The 21,713-nt window shown below is 36.0% G+C and overlaps 1 protein-coding gene across 1 annotated transcript in view; it reads right to left on the reverse strand.

The window, feature by feature from the left end:
* The window catches only part of CFAP47 (cilia and flagella associated protein 47), a 503,621-nt gene that overhangs the window by 250,961 nt on the left and 230,947 nt on the right, over positions 1 to 21,713 (reverse strand). Inside the window, exons 38-39 of the mRNA XM_040635242.1 lie at positions 12,953 to 13,103; positions 11,220 to 11,308 (exon numbers count right to left, since the gene is read on the reverse strand). Coding sequence (XP_040491176.1) covers positions 11,220 to 11,308; positions 12,953 to 13,103 — 240 coding nt within the window. The remainder of the gene's footprint in view (positions 1 to 11,219; positions 11,309 to 12,952; positions 13,104 to 21,713) is intronic.

The following is a 21,713-nucleotide window of genomic DNA, read 5'->3' on the forward strand; positions in this document are numbered from 1 at the left end:
AAAAAAAAAAAAAAAAACCCGCCACACCTTGATAAGAACAGCAGAGTTTGTGGCCTTGTAACTTTTATGTTGTAACTCCCATTTTTTCACTACTCTGTAATAGCCTTGAAAACCAGCAGCCTTGCAACCAAGATAGTTGTAAAACCTGGCAAGCTTACAGCAACATGAGGGCATAGACTGAGACTGGAGCTCTTCAAAAAAAGTGCCATCCCTGAGCATTGTTACTTTTTCATCTGTCTCACAGATCCCTAGAGAAATTCAGTTTGCAAGGTGTTGCTTTTACTGACCTGACTTAAAGGAAAAGAGCAATATCCAGGATGTTTGCTGAAAACAATTAGTAGCAATTGTACATGAGGTTCCAACAGCAGTTGGATCAAACAAGAGCTTGCCAAAATATCAAAGGAAGATCTGCGGAAGGAGAGGCCTATATGAAGGGTTGAAGAAGCTTGCTAGATCCCCAAAACTATGTGAAAGGTCTGCAACCCTATCTATGAGAAACAGTGATGCCCCACCAAATAGAGAAATTATTCAAAGAACCAATTATAAAGTTTGGACGTAAAAAGTACAATACCTGAAATAAAACATCACTAGAGGGACTCAACAGCAGGTTTGCAGCAGCAAAAGAAAGAACCAGTGTCCCTGAAAATGGGCCACACAGAATGATTATCTCTAAAAAAACAGAAAGAAAAAATAATGACAAAAAATTAACACAGTCTCAGAAAACTGTGAGACACCACTAAGCATACAAACATAAGCCTAATCAGAATTCTGAAAAGATAAGATAGAGAAAGAAAAAGCGAAGAAATAAATTATGAAAAATTCCCAAGTCTGAAGAGAAATTTTAATTTACACATCCAAGAGGTCTAAAAAATTATTTCCTGCATATTCTCAGACCACAATGCTTTGAAATTGGAACTCGACCACAAGGAAAAATTTGGAAGAAACTCAAACATCTGGAGACTAAGAACCATCCTGCTCAAGAATGATTTGATAAACCAGGAAATCAAAAATCAATTTAAACAATTTATGGAGACCAACGAGAATGAAAACACAATGGTCCAAAACCTATGGGACACTGCAAAGGCAGTCCTAAGGGGAAAATACATAGCCATCCAAGCCTCACTCAAAAGAATAGAAAAATCTAAAATGCAGTTTTTATATTCTCACCTCAAGAAGCTGGAACAGCAACAGAGGAACAGGCCTAATCCATGCACAAGAAAGCAGTTGATCAAGATTAGAGCAGAGATCAATGAAGAGAAGGGCCATATGCACCCCAATGTTCATAGCAGCATTGTCCACAATAGCTAAATTGTGGGAGGAGCCGAGATCAATGAATTAGAAACCAGGAGCACTGTAGAGCAGATCAACAGAACTAGAAGCTGGTTCTTTGAAAGAATAAATAAAATTGACAAACCACTGGCAAGACTTATCCAAAAGAATAGAGAAAGGACCCAAATTAATAAAATTATGAATGAAAAGGGAGAGGTCACGACCAACACCAATGAAATTGGAAGCATTATTAGAAACTTTTATCAACAGCTTTATGCCAATAAATTAAGCAATCTGGAAGAGATGGAGGCCTTCCTGGAAACCTATAAACTAACAAGACTGAAAACAGGAAGAAATTGATTTTTTAAACATACTAATTAATTATGAAGAGATTGAGTCAGTGATAAACAACCTTCCAAATAACAAAACTCCAGGGCCTTATGGATTTCCCGGAGAATTCTACCAAACATTCAAAGAAGAAATAATGCCTATCCTCCTAAAGCTATTTCAAAAAATAGAAACAGAAGGAAAGCTACTAAACTCATTCTATGAGGTCAATATTACCTTGATCCCCAAACCAGGCAAAAACCCCCTCAAAAAGGAGAATTACAGACCGATTTCCCTAATGAATATGGACGCCAAAATCCTCAACAAGATCCCGGCTAATAGAATCCAACAGTACATTAAAAGGATTATCCATCATGATCAAGTGGGATTCATACCTGGGATGCAAGCGTGGTTCAATATTCGCAAATCAATCAGCGTGATACATCATATCAACAAGAAAAGACTCAGGAACCATATGATCCTCTCAACTGATGCAGAAAAAGCATTTGACAAAATACAGCATCCTTTCCTGATTAAAACCCTTCAGAGTGTAGGAATAGAGGGTACATTTCTCAATCTCATAAAAGCCATCTATGAAAAGCCTACTGCAAATATTATTCTCAATGGGGAAAAGCTGGAAGCCTTTCCCTTAAGATCAGGAACACGACAAGGATGCCCACTCTCGCCACTATTATTCAACATAGTACTAGAAGTCCTTGCAACAGCAATCAGACAACAAAAAGGGATCAAAGGTATTCAAATTGGCAAAGAAGAAGTCAAAATGTCTCTCTTCGCAGATGACATGATACTCTATATGGAAAACCCAAAAGAAGCCACTCCCAAACTATTAGAAGTTATAGAGCAATTCAGTAACGTGGCGGGATACAAAATCAATGCTCAGAAATCAGTTGCATTTCTATACACGAATAACGAGACCGAAGAAAGAGAAATTAGGGAATCCATCCCATTTACAATAGCACCAAAAACCATACGTTACCTTGGAATTAACTTAACCAGAGACGTAAAGGACCTATATTCTAGAAACTATAAATCACTCTTGAAAGACATTGAGGAAGACATAAAAAGATGGAAAGATATTCCATGCTCATGGATCGGAAGAATTAACATAGTTAAAATGTCCATGCTACCCAGAGCAATCTACACTTTCAATGCTATCCCGATCAAAATACCAAGGACATTTTTCAAAGAACTGGAACAAACAGTCCTTAAATTTGTATGGAAACAGAAAAGGCCCCGAATCTCCAAGGAACTGTTGAAAAGGAAAAACAAAGCTGGGGGCATCACAATGCCGGATTTCGAGCTGTACTACAAAGCTGTGATCACAAAGACAGCATGGTACTGGCACAAAAACAGACACATAGACCAATGGAACAGAATAGAGAGCCCAGAAATGGACCCTCGGCTCTTTGGGCAACTAATATTTGATAAAGCAGGAAAAAACATCCGGTGGGAAAAAGACAGTCTCTTCAATAAATGGTGCTGGGAAAATTGGACAGCTACATGCAAAAGAATGAAACTTGACCACTCTCTCACACCATACACAAAAATAAACTCCAAATGGATGAAAGACCTCGATGTGAGACAGGAATCCATCAAAATTCTAGAGGAGAACATAGGCAGCAACCTCTACGACATCGGCCAAAGCAACCTTTTTCATGACACATCCCCAAAGGCAAGAGAAACAAAAGATAAAATGAATTTATGGGACTTCATCAAGATTAAAAGTTTCTGCACATCCAAGGAAACAGTCAGAAAAACTAAGAGGCAGCCCACGGAATGGGAGAAGATATTTGCAAATGACACTACAGATAAAGGACTGGTATCCAAGATCTACAAAGAACTTCTCAAACTCAATACACGAGAAACAAATAAACAAATCAAAAAATGGGCAGAAGATATGAACAGACACTTTTCCAATGAAGACATACAAATGGCTAACAGACACATGAAAAAATGTTCAAAATCATTAGCCATCAAGGAAATTCAAATCAAAACCACACTGAGATACCACCTTACGCCAGTTAGAATGGCAAAAATAGACAAGGCAAGAAACAACAATTGTTGGAGAGGATGTGGAGAAAGGGGATCCCTCCTACATTGTTGGTGGGAATGCAAGTTGGTACAGCTACTCTGGAAAACAGTGTGGAGGTCCCTTAAAAAGTTAAAAATTGAGCTACCCTATGATCCAGCCATTGCACTACTGGGTATTTACCCCAAAGATACAGACGTAGTGAAGAGAAGGGCCATATGCACCCCAATGTTCATAGCAGCAATGTCCACAATAGCTAAATCGTGGAAGGAGCCGAGATGCCCTTCAACAGATGACTGGATTAAGAAGTTGTGGTCCATATATACAATGGAATATTACTCAGCTATCAGAAAGAACGAGTTCTCAACATTTGCTACAACATGGACAGCACTGGAGGAGATAATGCTAAGTGAAATAAGTCAAGCAGAGAAAGACAACTATCATATGATTTCTCTCATCTATGGAACATAAGAACTAGAATGATCAGTAGGGGAAGAAAGGGATAAAGAAAGGGGGGTAATCAGAAGGGGGAATGAAACATGAGAGACTATGGACTATGAGAAACAAACTGAGGACTTCAGAGGGGAGGAGGGTGGGGGAAACTAGAAAATAAGAGTCAAACTGTTAGTAAGCCAAGGCACGGAAAGCAGCAAGACAAAATTGACTCAACACCTATGTTGTCCCGTAGTAAAATTAAACAGTTGAATTACCATCTGAAACCCCAGCTGAGAGAAGGCAATGGGACGATGTAGTCAGTGTGCTGAAAGAAGGCTGTCAATAAAGAATACCGTATACAGCAAAACTGTCCTTCCAAATGAAGGAGAAATTAACAAATAAACAAAAACTGAAAAAGATTCATTGCTAGCAGTCCTGCCCTACAGGAAATACTAATGGGAGTGCTTCAGGCTGAAATAAAAGGACACTAGAAATTAACTCAAAACCACATGAAATAAAAAGTACCAGCACAGGTAACTACATATATACATATATTCTGTGCAAACTTTTAAACTCTGCTTTATGATTTTAATGAAAAGAGTGTGAGACAATAAATATACAACTCTTTTAGAGGCTTTAATGTGTAAAGCTGTAATGTGTATAACAGGAGTAGCACTAATAAGGGGCTACGAAAAGGTGATATACTACAGCAACGTTTCTGAATTATAAGTTGGCATTAATTTGAACTACATTGAGTTAGGATGCTAGTTATAGTCTTCACGATAACTGAGAAAATAAGTAAAACAAGGTAGAAGATAGAAAAAGGAATAAAAAATTTACACCAAAAATAAATATATAATACAAAACCAAGAAGTAATGGAGAAATAGAGGAACGAAGACATAAGGCATAGAAAACAGGTACCCAAATGGCAGATATAAATCCTACTGTATCAAAGATGACATAAAATTTAAATGGATTAAGCACTCCAATCCAAAGGCAGAGGTGAATACAAACAGATTAGAAAAAATATAAACATTGGTTCAAAGACACAAACAGATTGGGATCAAAAGGTTAAGATAGACATTCTATGCAAACGGTAACAGAGACCTGGAGTGTCTATGGTAATAATGGGCAAAATAGAACTTAATGCAAACATTGTTCCAACATGACAACATGAGAGCTCCAAAGAGTCACTCCCCTAGGAAAATGAGTAAAAATTGTAAGAATCAACTATTTTAATTCTCTGGAAATTATCCTATGGGCATAGAGCAAATGAAGAAAAATCTATTCAGTAATATTTACTACATTCAGTAAGAAAGGCTGTAATCTGTGGCTTCTGAACCAAGACCTGTCACTCCCTCTTCCTCCCCACTGAATAAGACAGAAACTCTACTCCTCATTCTCACAGCTAAGAATACAAGGCTCTCAACTTAACCCAGCTCCTAGTTGGAGACCTACTTTTCTGGGAGGGGTAGGACATCAACATTTCTCACCCTGCCCCCAGTACATTCTGCTGAAGCTAAGTTTTGGGCAAGTGCAGCTGAGAGGAGTAGGGGGAACCTCTCTTCTGTCCAGCAACGACCCACAGGACAGACGCTCTACATGGGTGTGAAACTGTCTTTGCCTTAGCTTTAAAATGTTTGCTCAGTGCTGGCAGAAGCAAGCCAAGAAGACCCAACGCGATGGTCCCCTACCTCACCTCACACTTAGCTCCTAATGTGCGGGTGGTACACAGAGAAAAGTGCAACACTGTCCCCACCCCCAGTTACATAGCCATGGTTCTGAGATTTTGCCTGGAGGGAGAAGCTAGCTGGGCTTAAAACAGCTCTTAATCTCTTCCCAAAGGAACTGAGCTCATTTTTAATAAAGTATAAAGAAGATCAAGCCAAGGGATCAATGAAAAATCATGCAGGTTGTGGTGAAAGGCAACTGGGAGTAGACTGGTAGATTTCAGTGGAGATACAGATAATACCAAACTAGGTCTGCTAGTTTGACAGTAAAAACGGGTTAAAGGGACAGCTTGGAGAATCTCTTGTGGGGACAGAATAAATCTTAAACGCTGACCTAAGGAACTATTATTCAAAGGAGCCTACATTTGACTGAATTGGTCTGAGAAGCAATTTATGCCCTGTAGAATTGGAATCAGCAGAATGTAATATCTCGGTGTGGATGTGGAAAGAGATTGTCAAAAGGAGTCCTACCAAAGCCACTGTCATCTCAGATTGACTGGGGGCATGCACAAGGCTATGGCCCCCGAGAAGTAACATCAGAGGCTCCACACTTTGTGCGTGGAGTCTTTTGTGGGAAGGAGGTAGATATCACTAAAATAAGCTAGCTAGTCAGTTAAAAAATTATCCAATACCATTAAGGATTTTGTGGCAGATGGGACCAGTATTCAGCTGCTACATCATATATTTTAAAAATGTCTAGATTTCAACCTTAAACATGATGAAACCTGAAAAGACGTGGGCAACAGAAACTGCATGTTAAAGTGACCAGATATCGGATTTAACAGAATACTAATTCCAAACTGCTGTTATCAATGTCTTCAAAAACTAAGGAAAGTATGACTAAAGAAGTAAAGGAAGGTAGGATGACAATGTAACATCAAATAGAGAACATCAAAAAAGAGACTGAAATTAAAAAAAGAACAAAATAAAAATTCTGGAGCTGGAAAGTAAAAAAAAATATTAAAATAATCATCACTAGGGGGGCTCAACAGTAGATTTGAACTGGCAGAAAAAAAAGAATTAACAAATTGAAGACTGATAGAGATAATACAATCTGAAGAACAGACAGAAAATAGAATAAAGAAAAATAAACAAAATCTTATACATATATGGTGCACCATTAAACGCACCAACACATGTGTAATACAATTACTGGAAGGAGGAGACAGAGGGAAAATAAAAGAAAAACTATTTAAAAACTGAAGTGGGTGAGAGCAAAGCTGGATTGAGCCATGAAGTTATTCCAGAAGATAATGTGAATCCACAGAAACAAATAAACCAGAAATGATAAATAAGAAGGCTAATCTAATGAGAATTATAAACGCGTACTTTCTGTTACGGGCTGAATTGTGTCCTTCCTAAATTTCATATGTTAAAGCCCTAACTCCTAGTACTCTCACAATGTGACTGCCTTTGGAAACAGGGCCTTTAAAAAGGTGACTAGGTTAAAATGCGGCCATTAGAGTGGGCCCTAATTCATTGACTGGTGTTTTTACAAGAGGAAATGTGGACACACAGAGACTCCAGGGATGTGCATATATAGAGAAGAGATCATGTGAAGGCACAGCAAGAAGGGGGCCATCTGTAAGCCAAGGAGAGAGACCTCAGAAGAAACCCAATCTGCCAATACCTCGATCTTGCACTTCTAGCCTCAAGAACTGTGAGAAAATAAATTTCTGTTGTTTAAGCCACCTGGTCTGTGGTATTTTGTTATGTGAGCCCTAGTCCTTTCTTCTCTCAGCTTTCTTAAGATCATAAAAATTACACAGAATGAAAAAAAAGAAACACCCAAAAATGTTAGTAACATTACCGATTACTGTAACACCATTGATACGATATGTCTGACAAAAATACCACAAGAAAGGGGGAAATGGAATAGAGCTATGCAAGAGTAATGTGAAAATGAAAAGGCAACCTACCTAATGGGTGAAAATATTTGTAAATCACATATCTGATGAAGGATTAATATACAAAATCTATAAAGAACTCATACAACTCAAAGGCAAAAAACAAACAAAAAACCAAACAATCCAATTAAAAAATGGGCAGAGGATATGAATAGACATTTACCCGAAAAAGACATAGAGATGGCAAACCCATATATGAAAACATGTTGAACACCCATACTCATCAGGGAAACACATTTCAAAACCACAGTGAGAAATCACATCGTAACTGTCAGAATGGCTATAATTAAAAAAAAAAAAAAAAACCCAAAACAAACACACAAGAGATAACAATGTTGGTGAGTATCTAGAGAAACAGAACACTGGCATGCTGTAAGTGGGAACGTAAAAGGGTGCAGCCACTATGGAAAACAGTAGTGAGGTTCCTCAAAAAATTAAGAGTAGAAATACCATGTGGTCCAGCACTTCCTCTTCTGGGTATTTATCCAACGAAATTGAAATCCGGATCTCAAAAAGGTATCTTTACTCTCATGCTCATTGCAGCATTGTTCACAATAGCCAAGGTACGGAAACAATCCAAAGAACCCAAAAGTCCACTGACAGACGAATGAGTAAAGAAAATGCGGTGTGTGTATATATTACAGTGTAGTCAGCTTTAAGAAAGAAGGAAATCCTGCAATATGTGACAACATGTTCGAACCTTGAGGACATTATGCTAAGTGAAATAAGCCAGTCTCAGAAGGACAAATACTGTATGAATCTATTTATATGAAGTATTTAAAACAGTCAAACTCAAAAGGCAGAGAATAGAATGGTGGTTGCTAGGAATTAGTACTGGGATGAGATGGAGAGTTGTTATATAAAGTTTCAGTTATGCAAGATGAGTAAGTCCTAGAGTTGTGATATACAACAGAGTTAACAACACAGTACTGTGTGCTTAAACATCTGTTAAGAGGTTAAGTCTCACGTTAAGCATTCTTACCATGAAAAAAAAAAAAAAAGTAACACAAGGAAACTTTTGGAAGTGACAGATATGTCTGTTACCTTAATTGTGGTGATAGTATTATGGTTGCATGCATATGTCCAAACTCATCAAATTGTATACATTAAACATTTGCAGTTTTTTTAGATGTCAATGCTACCTCAATAAATAATAGAAATTATCAAGAAAACCAGAAAAAATGTTGGTTGAAAAGATCAATAACATTGACAAATGTTTACCTAGACTGACCAAGAATAAAGGAAAGAAGATCAAATTATTAAAATAAGGGACTTTCCAGGAGAAAAAAAAAAAGGATTATAAGAGAGTATTATGAAAAGTTCTGTGCCAACAAATTAGATAATTTGGAGGAAACGTACAAATTCGTAGAATGGCATAAACTATAAAACTGATTTAAGAAGAAACAGAATACCTGAATAGGCCTATTAACAAATAAAGAGAGAACCAGTAATGAAATAAACTTCCCGTAAAGCAAAGATCAGACCCTGATGGCTTTAGTTGTGAATTCTACTGAAGATTAAAAGAATTAATACCAATCCTTCACAAACTCTTCCAAAATAACAGAATAAAAGGGATCAGTTCCCAAATCATTCTCAGAGGCTAGTATTAATGACACACACACACACACACAAAACAGATAAAGTCATCACTAAAAAAGGGAATTACATCATTAAATCCTACGATTATAAATGTAAAATCTTCCACAAAATACTAAGAAATCAAATCTTACATAAAAAAGCATTGTATAGCAAGAAATAGTGGCATTCTGCGAAAGAGGAATTTGAGAACCACTAATCTGGTAGACAGAGGCATGTGGGCGAATCCTGTCTCTGTTAAATCTAGGTTGGGTTGCCATTATTTTTAAAAGTAGTGTTAAATTTTGATTAAAAAGTGATCAAATCTGGTCACTGCACTGCATATAATTCTGGGGAACATATATGGACAATTCTGTTTTATTTTAAAGATTGTTAATAATTAAATTCTCATTTTTTAAGTGTAACATTAAAAGCCAGTTCACTTATTGTTATGATATTTATAACATAAAAAAATCTCCAGAAGAATTGGCAATTAAATTTTCTTTCTTTTCTATTATTTATAAATTTTAAAATACATACCTGTTGTAAAATATTGATTTTACAAATTTTGTAATTGGTTTTAAAATTATGAGCTTATATGCCTATTGCCTAAGTGTGAGGACCACATTCATACAAAGGAAGAAGGAGTCTTGTCCTCTACCAATCAAATCATGCACCACCTCAGATTGGTAAACCATAAAGTAACAATAAAATAGTATGATTTCTTGAATTATAATAGTCTACCAGGGACACCTGGGTGGCTCAGTCATTAAGCGTCTGCCTTTGGCTCAGGGCGTGATCCTGGAGTCCCGGGATCAAGCCCTGCATCGGGGTCCCTGCTCTGCTGGGAGCCTGCTTCTTCCTCTCCCACTCCCCCTGCTTGTGTTCCCTCTCTCACTGGCTGTCTCTCTCTCTCTCTCTGTCAAATAAATAAATAAAATCTTTAAAAAAAAATAGTCTACCAATTCGTGGAACTTTGAGATTTCCTTTTAGCTCTACCACCAGAACGTAAGACTAATTATGTTTGATCTTGGTTTCCTCTGAAGAACTGGAGTCCGTCATCTGGTTCATTAAGGGCATAGTTTAATACTGGATTAATGTTACATATTCTGACTTTTTTTGTTGTTCCTTGCATTCTGACATAACACTTTAATAAAATTAGAGTAAATAAGACTCTCCCTCACATGAACGTAGGAACCATAAATTCACCAACAACTATTTTAACAAAAAAATTTGTTTTGTCAATAATAAATGATTATTAATAAGAAACAACCAAAAGCCTAGGAACACAGTGATTTTAAAAACTGGATACTATCAAATATTAAAATAATCAGCATACATATAGCTTCTAGTCTCAACACAAATATTGTTGTGAGGATCTGATTTCTAACAGTGCATAACGGAAGCAGTACATGGGTGTCACTGAGCATTTTCTCCCTCAATATGTAAGTTGATAAAGATACTTGTCTATTGTGACCTTAAATAACACTTAAGCATTTTATTTTCATCTCAGATCTGTTTTGTTACTATTGTTGTTGTTAAGCCCCAAGATTCACAAATGCATGTTCTGCTTGAATCAATATTTCACTTTCAGAAATTAACACATGGAATAACAAGAGAAGTAAAAAAAGTCTATTAATTATACATTTTTAAAAATTAAAAGATTAGTATATCTCAACAAACAGAAAGCTCATAGACAAAATTCATAAATTTGATATGATCAATCTTAGCTTTAAATAGATCAAATAGCATTTTAAGAAAAATTGATTTATCCTAATTATTTGTTTTATCTGATGATGTTCATAAATTCACTGTAAACACATAAAATTTCTCCTCAAAATGATTCACGTTGAAAAAATTATTCACCTTAAGATTGGATATGACTAAATGCAAGGAAAATATATGAAAATGTTATATTAACGTACCTGAAGTCCCCGGCACTATGGAAGGGATTTTTAACATTCACATTAATTTCTTTCCATTTATAACACGGAGATTTGCAATGTATAATTTTCTAAAGTAAAAAAAATAATAATAATTCTATATGACAGTAACAAAAAAGAATAACCTGAATTGTAATATATAAACTTAAAGTACCTAAAAAATAGTACACTGAAATATTACAGCAATACTAATTTATGTAATTCCCCTTGTCCCACAAATTTGTACTGCTAAAATCTGGGTGAGAAGGACAGAAATAGATTTTACCACATCACTGAATTATTTGTTACAACAGGGTCTCTTAAATTGATTTCCTTAAAATTGGTTTTGTTAATGACAGCATGATTTCACATTTGAAAATTAATGCACACACACAGCTCTGTGAGTGCATGAATATCTGTGTATGAGTGTGGCATGCCTGTGTTTATAATGTGGTGGCTACACTGACATATTTGTACTTAATAAAAGCACAAATATAAAAATAAAACTTCAAATTACCTGAAGGACTTCCATGGAAGATAAGATTCTAGGAATTCTACATTTTTAGACTGATCATGTTATAATCTTATTTTATTTCTCCATTATTATCCAGCCCACTCCCTGGTTTACTAAAATCATGAGTAGCCAGATGGAGAAGTTAACAGACTGCATGAGTTTCAGGTGTCAGCTTTTTGGCCCCAGAACCATGGAAATGACAAACCAAAATCATCTACATCTAGAGACACATATGGCAAAGCAATGTTTTAATGCAGAGAATTCCTGTGAGAGGGTTGGGAAGTGTAAGAATTTATTATTCAAGAGGAAATCTGAAGATCACAACACACATCTCAGTGATAATCAAATGTCCGCTTCCTGTTCTGCGTCTCTGTACTTGTAAACCAGTCTGTCCATGTGTGCAACTTAATGCTCTCCCCACACGACTGGCCATCACTGCAGTCAATCTCTTTATTTCCCATTCATGCCACTGCACACCCCAAATTCTTCATAATCCATGTGGAAATCTGGCGGCAGAACAAGTTCACTTCTTCTTTACCATACATCCATGGTATAAAATAATATTTAGACAAAATAAGAGCTACAAAGAGTCAATGATAGCAATATCACAACCATTTTATAGAGATTTAAAAATCTTTCTCCCCCATCCTTTGAGATATAAACAGAATTCTGTCTGGAACATTATCACCTCTCAGTAAATGCCAGGCTTAGCATTATCTTTAGAATGGATTTGATCCACGGGACACTCAAGATAAACTGATGAATGTTCTTATCACAGAAAAGAAACATTTTCTTTGCTGCATAAACCAAACCCTTAATTCAAACAAAAACACAGACAGAAGCTCAGGGGCTGCTTTACCTTACTTAAATCACACGTCTCCACAGCAGAAGGGAATGTACGTTGCTATGTTATTACAGCGAAAGACTGCATTATGAAAACAACAGATATAATCCTAAAAATCTGACCTTAAAGGAACACTCAGTACAAGCAAATTCTCTTATAAAATCAAAGAATTATTTCCGCAGGAAGAATATCAGAGCAAGAATATCAGAGACACAGAAGCCAAGAATTGTGCAGATGTAATTATGTGCACGTGTGTCTGTACACAGGATCTCAAAGAACAGGAGCGGTTATGGAGATAAAACGTGGAGGAACAGCTGTGCTTGGGACACTCCATGGCCTGAGAAGAAGACACACACAAAATAGGTAAAATTTACTTACAAGGGCTTTGAAATTGAGGACTTCACCCTTAAGAGCAAAGGTCATTGTAGTGCCTCCTATTGCATGCTTAGGTTTTGAAATTAATAGCAGTGAAGCTTCAGCAGGACGAAGGAAGCGACTCGTGAATTTCAGAGTGATATTAATTTGGTTTCTATTTAGTAAAAGATAAAAGAGGAAATATTTTATTGAAAAGTCACATGTGACTCTTCAGTGCAGATCACGTGCCCAGGACCCACAATCTGCAATATACTCACTTCTACAATAAAATTGAAGACCGCTGCAGATCTCGGCAAGCCTACAACCCAGTTATTGTCATCAATTAAAACATCTTGATCCAATCTGTAATATGTACAGTTCCCTTCAAATGTACATATAATTTACCAAGTAATGGATTTCCAGTTAGCCGTAGGGAAATCATGTGGGTTTTTTTGTGTGAAATTCATAGAACATTCTGTGCTACTGTTTAGATAAACTCTTAATCAAATCATATCACTGGTTTGTGTTTTTTTTGGTCATGCAGAGAAAAAAATGAGAAAGACTAAGAATTCAAAAATTACTTAAAGCCATGGTTGAAAATAAAATTTAAATCTGGAATCAAAACAATGGTATTTAAGTAGCAGGATTTTTGAGAGAAACACATAAATAAAAGAAGGAAAACAGAAACCCACGTTCCATCTCTCTTAAACTTCAACTTTCTAGTCTAAAACACAGTAAATGGTAAGGAGTCTTACGGACCTGGAGGAGATTTCACTTACCCATTTGTAGGGGAGTGACTACACCATGCCATCCTGGCAACTTAGCATGCCAACACACAGGACACATACACAAGGCTTAACTGCAGTGGATAAAGTCTTGGCAGAAAACCTGTGATCCTCCCATAACATAAGAGCATAGAGGCACATGAAGAGCTGCTACAAGAACCTTTCTCACTTGCCTCCCTACCTCCCCAGAGAGCGTATCATCAGTTTCTCACTCTTGCCTCCTACATTCTGATGCAATAGGAGGGTTACTACCTAGCCCTCTTCAGGGGAGAGTCACAGGCTGTAAAACTGCTTAGTTGCAGCATGAAATTGGCTGTCAGCAACAGAGTGTCCTACCAGGCATGATGCATTCATCAATAAAAGCCCTTTTGCTGTGGTATTAACCTGCACAAGGGACATGGGAATCTGGCCCTTTCTATAACTTTTCTTTTCACTGTTTATTAAGTAATGAAGTCCTTGAAAAAAAAAAAAAAAAATGGGCTCAGTGTTTCTTAACTGGTTCAATCTTTCAGCCTTGCCTTGACTTGACACAGCTGTGGGTGAAAAATCTTGGAGAAATTTTACCTTTGCTTTTGCTCTGGCTTTTAGCATAGTTACCACAGTTAGTCCTCTGTGCAAACTATCACCTACTGCCTTCTCTGAGGATGCCCATATTTGGAAATGGAGATGGGAATAGATGCTCTCAGCGTCCAACTTTGACTTAACTTCCCCCAAATCCTTGTGGATTTACCTTGAATGGATAAGTCTATGGAGCAGCAAAAAGTAAAATGAATGAAGAACTTTCAAAATCAATAGAAATACTCTCGAAATTGCTTTTTAGGGAAAATTACAACTCACGTGTAGCAGGAGTGGGCATGGTTTTTACTCACATATGCCATCACTAGTCTCCTCAATTTGTGCAAAGGGATATTTTGTTGGTCATTATGAAAAGCTCATGGACTCGAATTTAATTAAGAACAAAGAATATTTGGGGCGCCTGAGTGGCTCAGTCGTTAAGCATCTTCCTTTGGCTCGGGTCATGATCCCAGGGTCCTGGGATCGAGCCCCTCGTCAGGCTCCCTGCTCAGAGGGAAGTCTGCTTCTCCCTCTCCCACTCCCCCTGCTTGTGTTCCCTCTCTCGCTGTGTCTCTCTCTGCCAAATAATTAAATTAAAAAAAAAAAAAAGAAGAAGAAAAGAAAACAAAGAATATTTGACCTTGAGATCTTTTTCAGGATATATAGGTTCAAACTCTGTGTTAGAATATCTGTGAATGACTTAGTATTTTTCTACATACTCTAAAATTCATCATTAGATCAAGCAATTCATTCATTCATTCATTCATTCAATTGATAGAGAATTTATAATGTTCCAGGCACTGTTTTAGATTTTGGGATACAGAAATTAGGAAAAAACCCACAGTATTCATGATTTCTTGGATCGTACATTCTATAGGGCATGCCAGACATTAATTATGTCATCACAAAATAAATGTGAAAATTACGAATTATGTATGTGCTAGGAAGTGGTATGAGAACATGGAACAGGGAGTGTGGTATAGTCTGAAGGGTCAGAGGAAGGAATATGCCAGGTGGGATATGAAGGATAAGAATAAGTTAGAATGAGCAGGGGAGGAAAGAAGTATCCAAGGCCTGTGGTAGGAGGAATTAAGTATTTCAAGAACTTACCAAAGGCCAGTGGTGCTGAAGCTTAGAGAGCAAGAGTGTTAGTGATACAGATATATCCAAGAGCCAGCTATGAAAGGCCACATGTTGAGATATTCAGCCTATATCTTAATGGTATGGGAAGCTATGGGAACATTTTAAGCAGAGGAGTGATATAAGCAAATCTGCATTTAAAAAATTGTTGCTGTTGTACGACAGAGGATGGACTGCAGAGAAACCTTTTAGTAGTCTATTGTGGCAGTGTAGTTTAAAGATGACGGTACACTAAACAATGTGGAATAGGTGATAAGAAGAAAAGATGTCAAATTTAAGATATATTTGGTAAAATCAATAGGACTTGCTAACAGACTGGATCACCATGGAAGCTGATTTTAAAAAGGTATGAGAATGACCACAACCTAAATAACATGCACTTAATAAATGAAATTATGGACATATACTTAATTCCCACAAAACATATTTTAAAATAAAATATCCTTTTTATGAGAGCAATGGCTGGTTTTAGGACTATGAAGATTTGAGCCTCTCCTGAGTACAGATGTTCATTTTGAAATTTTGTAATCATATTGAGGCATGTAAATGACAGGGATTACTTCCCGAATGTGTTAAAAGTTCAGAATCAAATGGGTGGTCCACTTGGGTAAGTGTCTTAGATCTCTAAAAATGTGTATAATTATAGGCTTCATCTTAATTTTCTTTATTTTCTTTTTGTTTCAACTGCCTCCCACTCATTAAAAAAAAATCTTGATATTACATGTCTCTTGTAAGGTACTTCAACTTGGCTTTTGGAAAAGATGGAAAATAATTTATAACATATCAATGTCAGTGCCCATATGTCTCAATGAGAATAATGAGGAAAAAAAGAAACAAAATGTTCTTCCAAAAATATACTTTTACTTTTATGCAGTAACTCTATGGTTATAGCTAAATTTACTCATCAAATTAGATGCAAAAGTAAACATGTTTGTTTATATGTTCATGTAGCTGTTTAATCTCTTCTATATAAATGATATCACTTGGAATTTAAATCCACAGCTGGCAGAAAGAGTCATTATTAATCATGATTTAGACAGACTCTAAGGATGTGGTACACATAGATAATTATATAATATGTGATAATGATAATGCTGCCGTTTTTTTAAGAAAACAAAATATTTTCTGAACCCTATTTGTAAAAACAAAAGACAATGAAATTACTTGGTCTAGCTAAAAAGATGCTTAAAGAACCATCTAATAATAGTATTCAAGCCTACAAAATAAAATGCATCTAGAAAAAGAAATAAGTATTTTCCATATATATTTAGAATTAAACATTATCTCTTCTGGAAGCACGTCCATGGTTACCCCAAGAATACTTAAGTGCTTTTTTTCAATTTCCTCTAATTCTATACACACAATACAATAAAACCATTATCAAATTATATCCTCATTGTGAATTTGCTTGTAGGACACTGCTAGATTGCAAACACTTGTGGGTAGTGTTAATATGTTTTCATCTGTGAATCACCAGCACTTTGAATTGGGATGGGGGAGGAGGGCAAATACTTATTGTTTCGTGTATGTTTCAGTTACAGTACTAAGTGTTTTGTCTATTTAATTACATTTATTACTGACAAAACTTTGTGTAAATATTCCAATCCTCCTGTGTTTTGTTTTTTTTTTTTAATTTATTTATGAGAGAGAGAAAGAGAGGAGTACGAGCGGAGGGACAGGAACAAGCAGACTCCACGCTAAGCAGGGAGACTGACATAGGCCTTCATCTCACGACCCTGAGATCATGACCTGAGCCAGAACCAAGAGTCAGATGCTTAACCAACTGAACCACCTAGTGCCCAATCCTCATTTTTTAAATAAGAAAAATGAGACTGGATCATAGAGCCTGTACATGGCAATATCAAAGCCCAGCATTTAATTGTTAAATAACATGACTGTAGGGTTCTAGACCACGATGGCATCTGAAGCCCAGATTTATCACCTAAGAGAAATCTCATTAAAATGATAAGACAGAGCTTTTTTTAAAAGCTGCTAGTTAGAAGAAGTTATCAATGAGCATCTGAACAGAGGTTAATAAAGGAAACGAAGCTGGCCTGTAGGCTCCCGGAAAGGCCATTTCCAGAAATGCCTACTTGCATGGAGGGCAAGATGGAGTTCAGACAACTTCACTGTCCTCAAGGCCAGTGCAAGATGCTGGGAAATTGACCCTAGAAGCAGAATGTTTTCCACCCTGAGGTAAAGAATTGTGTGTATACACAGAACAACAATATACTTTTCTATTGCCATATTATTACATATGAATGGATAAACAAGTACCACAAGGCATTAGAATAAATCCTTAAACATGGAACACTGAAAACAAAATAAACATTAACAACTGACCTAAAAGAAAATAAAAATATTTAGGTAAGAGATGAGTACATAAAAGTCAGAGACATTTATGAAGATAACCCCAATATAAGAACAGGATGTTACGAAAGACATACACAATAAAAATGAAGGTACTATTTACAAATTATATATATATATATATATATATATATATATATATATAGGAGATACTCATTTTCTCTCCCTGTCTTTGCTTCTCTCCCCTAAAGGAAACACTTGGAAAAGAAGGCTTGTTGATAAAAAGAGGAAAAAGCAATGATATAAAAAATACTAGTGATAAGACTGGATACATAAAGGATACAATGACAGGTTCAATAGCCAACAACTACAGGATGGAAAATGAGAAATGAGAAAATGGAGGGGAGAGAATTATGAAAGAAATAATTTAAGAGAAATTTTCCAGGGCTTAAGAGAAACAACTTCATGATTAAAGGACTCACTGTGCACCCAGATGGTGAATAAAAAAAGACCCTCCTTGATGCATTCTGGAACAGTATCAGAACACAATGGAAGATCCTAAAAACTTCTAGAGGTATTGGAAAACAGAATTATAGTAGACTTTCTCATCACAAATACTGAATATTATGAGGCAGGGGAACAATTATCTTAAGAGTTATGAGGAAAAATCTTTTCAGCTTATAATAAACCAAGCAAAATATAAATCAAGGGTAAGGGTAGTGAAGAGACATGCTTAAAAATGCATAATCTTGGAAAATTTACCTCTCATATCTTTTATTACATTTCGTAAGGATGTTTAAGTAAATAAGTAAGTAGATTAAGAAAGAGAAAGATATTAGTTTCTATCCAAACAGAAATAAAAAATGTCCAATACTGTGGCACCTGGGTGGCTCAGTCGGTTAAGCGTCTGCCTATGGCTCAGGTTATGATCCCAGGGTCCTGGGATCGAGCCCCACACAGGCTCTCTGCTCAGTGGAAAGTCTGCTTCTCTCCTCTCCCTCCGTCTCTCCCCCTGCTCATGCTATCTCCCCCACCCTCAAGTGAATAAATAAAATCTTTAAAAAAATGTCCAATATTGACATCTCTTCAGTCAGTCTGGAAAGCAATCAGTCCAATTAGGAGGAAAAGGCAAAGTGCTCTAGAAATGGTATACTTGAAGGAAAGAGACTTCAAGGACTGTATGCACTTCTTTAGAATTTATTGATTTTCTCCACTTTAAAAAGGAGTCAAAAGATACTTTTCATACTGATGCTATAAGAAACATTTATAAAATAGATCTTTACTCTTGGAAAAGTAATATGTAGAAGATAAAACTAGTGATGTTTGGAGGGAGGGCCATAAATCTGAATAAGTAAGTAAACCAGATCATTAAATATTATAGCTATACATCAACAGATTATTTCTAAAGTTGATATAACAAAAATATTGGCAAAGATAATACAGATTATTTCGATTTTGGAGGTAACCACTGGAAGAACCTAAATGAAGGAGTGAAAAGTAGGCAGCTCAAGAAGTGGATTTCTAGAGACAGATTAGAGGGGAGAGGGACTTGCTTTTTATTTTAAACTCCTCTGCATATGTGACTTGTTAAACATGGATAATTAAATTTTGATTAAAAAAAGATAGGTTGAGGGGCGCCTGGGTGGCTCAGTCGTTAAGCGTCTGCCTTAGGCTCAGGGCGTGATCCCAGAGTCCTGGGATCGAGCCCCACATCAGGCTCCTCTGCTGGGAGCCTGCTTCTTCCTCTCCCACTCCCCCTGCCTGTGTTCCCTCTCTTGCTGGCTGTTTCTCTCTCTCCATCAAATAAATAAATAAACTCTTTAAAAAAAAAAAAAGGATAGGTTGAAAGCAAGAATATAGGTACATGTGTAATACAGTCAAAATATGAATAGATATACTCATGATTACATGTGTGAGAGGGTATACATGAATATATGGTTGGTTAATGTTTACTTGGCAGGTATTAAAACCTTAAGAAGCTAATATTTATAAATATGTCTATATTTATATAGACCATAAGTGGCACAATGGTGAATAAAGAGAAAAAAAGGCACACTGTTGAGAAGTTAATAGAAAGTAGCCTGTTGGGTTCACCCAAGAGAAATATTCTCACAAACCAGATCCTGGAGAAACAAAAAATGATACAATTACATGTCATGAATCTTCAGGATTGCTTACAAAGAGTCAAAGCCACATTTTATTGAATGTCAAGGGCTTTGTATGCATGTGATACACACACACACACACACACATACATACACACAATATGTACAGGTGACAACTGAATAAAAGTGTCAACAATGGATTTAGATTGGCTGGTTCTGAATCATAGCTTAAACATTTAATAGCAGGGAAAATTTGGCAAATGATTTAATGTCTCTGTTCAATGTCTTCTTTTGGAAAATGAGCACACTAATATAGCTGTTAGGATGATTAAATATGAAAAGGCACACAAAGTGCATGTTATATAGTTTTTATATGTAGCAAATGTTTAATAAGCATTAAGTGTTTTAATATTTACATATAATACATTTATTTTTTAAATATTTAACTAGGCATATGCTATAATAAACATATACTTGTGCATATAAAAAGACTAGAAGGAAATGAACTGATGAATTAACTGTTTATTTGATGGGGTTCTAGGTGATTTTGTTTCTTCTTTATACTTTTCTATAGTAAATTTTCAACAATGTACAGGTTTTACATTTATAATAAAGACTATAAATGTTAATTTTGTTAACTGAAATGTGCTTTTAAGCTACAATATCAGAGGTGTAGTGTGGTTGTTAGGAAATATTTCCACTTAACGAGAGCTTTGAAATACTGGAAGAGGCTATTGGGTTTATGATTAAAAAAAAAGAGAGAGAGAAACCTAAATCCTTTTCACTTGTATCAACCTATTTGAAAGGCAGAGAACAGATACCAATTATCAAAGTCCTGTGGGAAGAAAAATGGAACTGTGACAATGTTCAAATGAACGTGTATTACTAAAGTTTTGTTTTATAACAGACAAGTAATAAGTATAACTTAGAAAATGAGTGGGTTGTTTTTACAAGGAGTGTTATGCTATAATTTATAATATAGAAACAGGGGAATGGAGAACTGTTTTCCTCACACTCAGTTCAATCTGGATGTTGTACCAAGCATGAATATTCAGAATTTATAAATTATGTACTCCTTAGCACAATAACTGAAGAAAACAAACACAGGCTAATGACACAAGCCAAGGGCACTGTTACAACTAGGTTTCTTGGTATTTTAAATGCAATTAAAATGGCCCTTATTCCAATTATTTCTGTGTTTGATATACTAGAAGTAATAATAATTACAATGTAAAAAGCAACTCACATTAACGTACAGTTAAAAATCAAAAAGATAACCAGGTGAAGTAACTTTAGTAGTTATAATCTGTCACTTAGCACTGGGAAAAAATAATTGAATGCAAAGGCAATGACTAAAATTGAAGCTGGCTGAAGTCAATTAGTGGTTATTAAATCTGTGAACCCCTGTGATATTAACATGGCTGTTCTCTTATCACCCTTGTATTTTGTAATAAGAATATTTGCCATCATAAAATCCGCTGACATATCTAATAGGATTTGTTGATCTGGAAAGAGTCATATATTATGTTCATGTTTAATTTCTCAAGACTATTTCCAGGGGTTTCATTTGTACTTTATTTCTGAAAGTAGGACAGTAGTAGAAACATTAAACAAAAGCATCATGAGAACAACATCAGATAGAAATGAAACTTTAAAGAAAAATCACTATAATTTGGGAGCATACACACACACACACACACACACACACACACACACACACTTATATTTCTCTATCTATGCATCTATCCACACATACAAACACAATGACAGTGAAGGGATAGAGAAAAATGGCAATAGTAAGGGTATCTTTGAGGTAAGGTTACCAGTTTTTTGCTTTCTTTGTTCTTTGTACTTTAATAGTTTCTAAATTTTCTACAATGAGCACATTGC

The sequence above is a fragment of the Ursus maritimus genome (assembly GCF_017311325.1).
Source record: "Ursus maritimus isolate PB19 chromosome X unlocalized genomic scaffold, ASM1731132v1 scaffold_X1, whole genome shotgun sequence".
Lineage (NCBI taxonomy): Eukaryota > Metazoa > Chordata > Mammalia > Carnivora > Ursidae > Ursus > Ursus maritimus.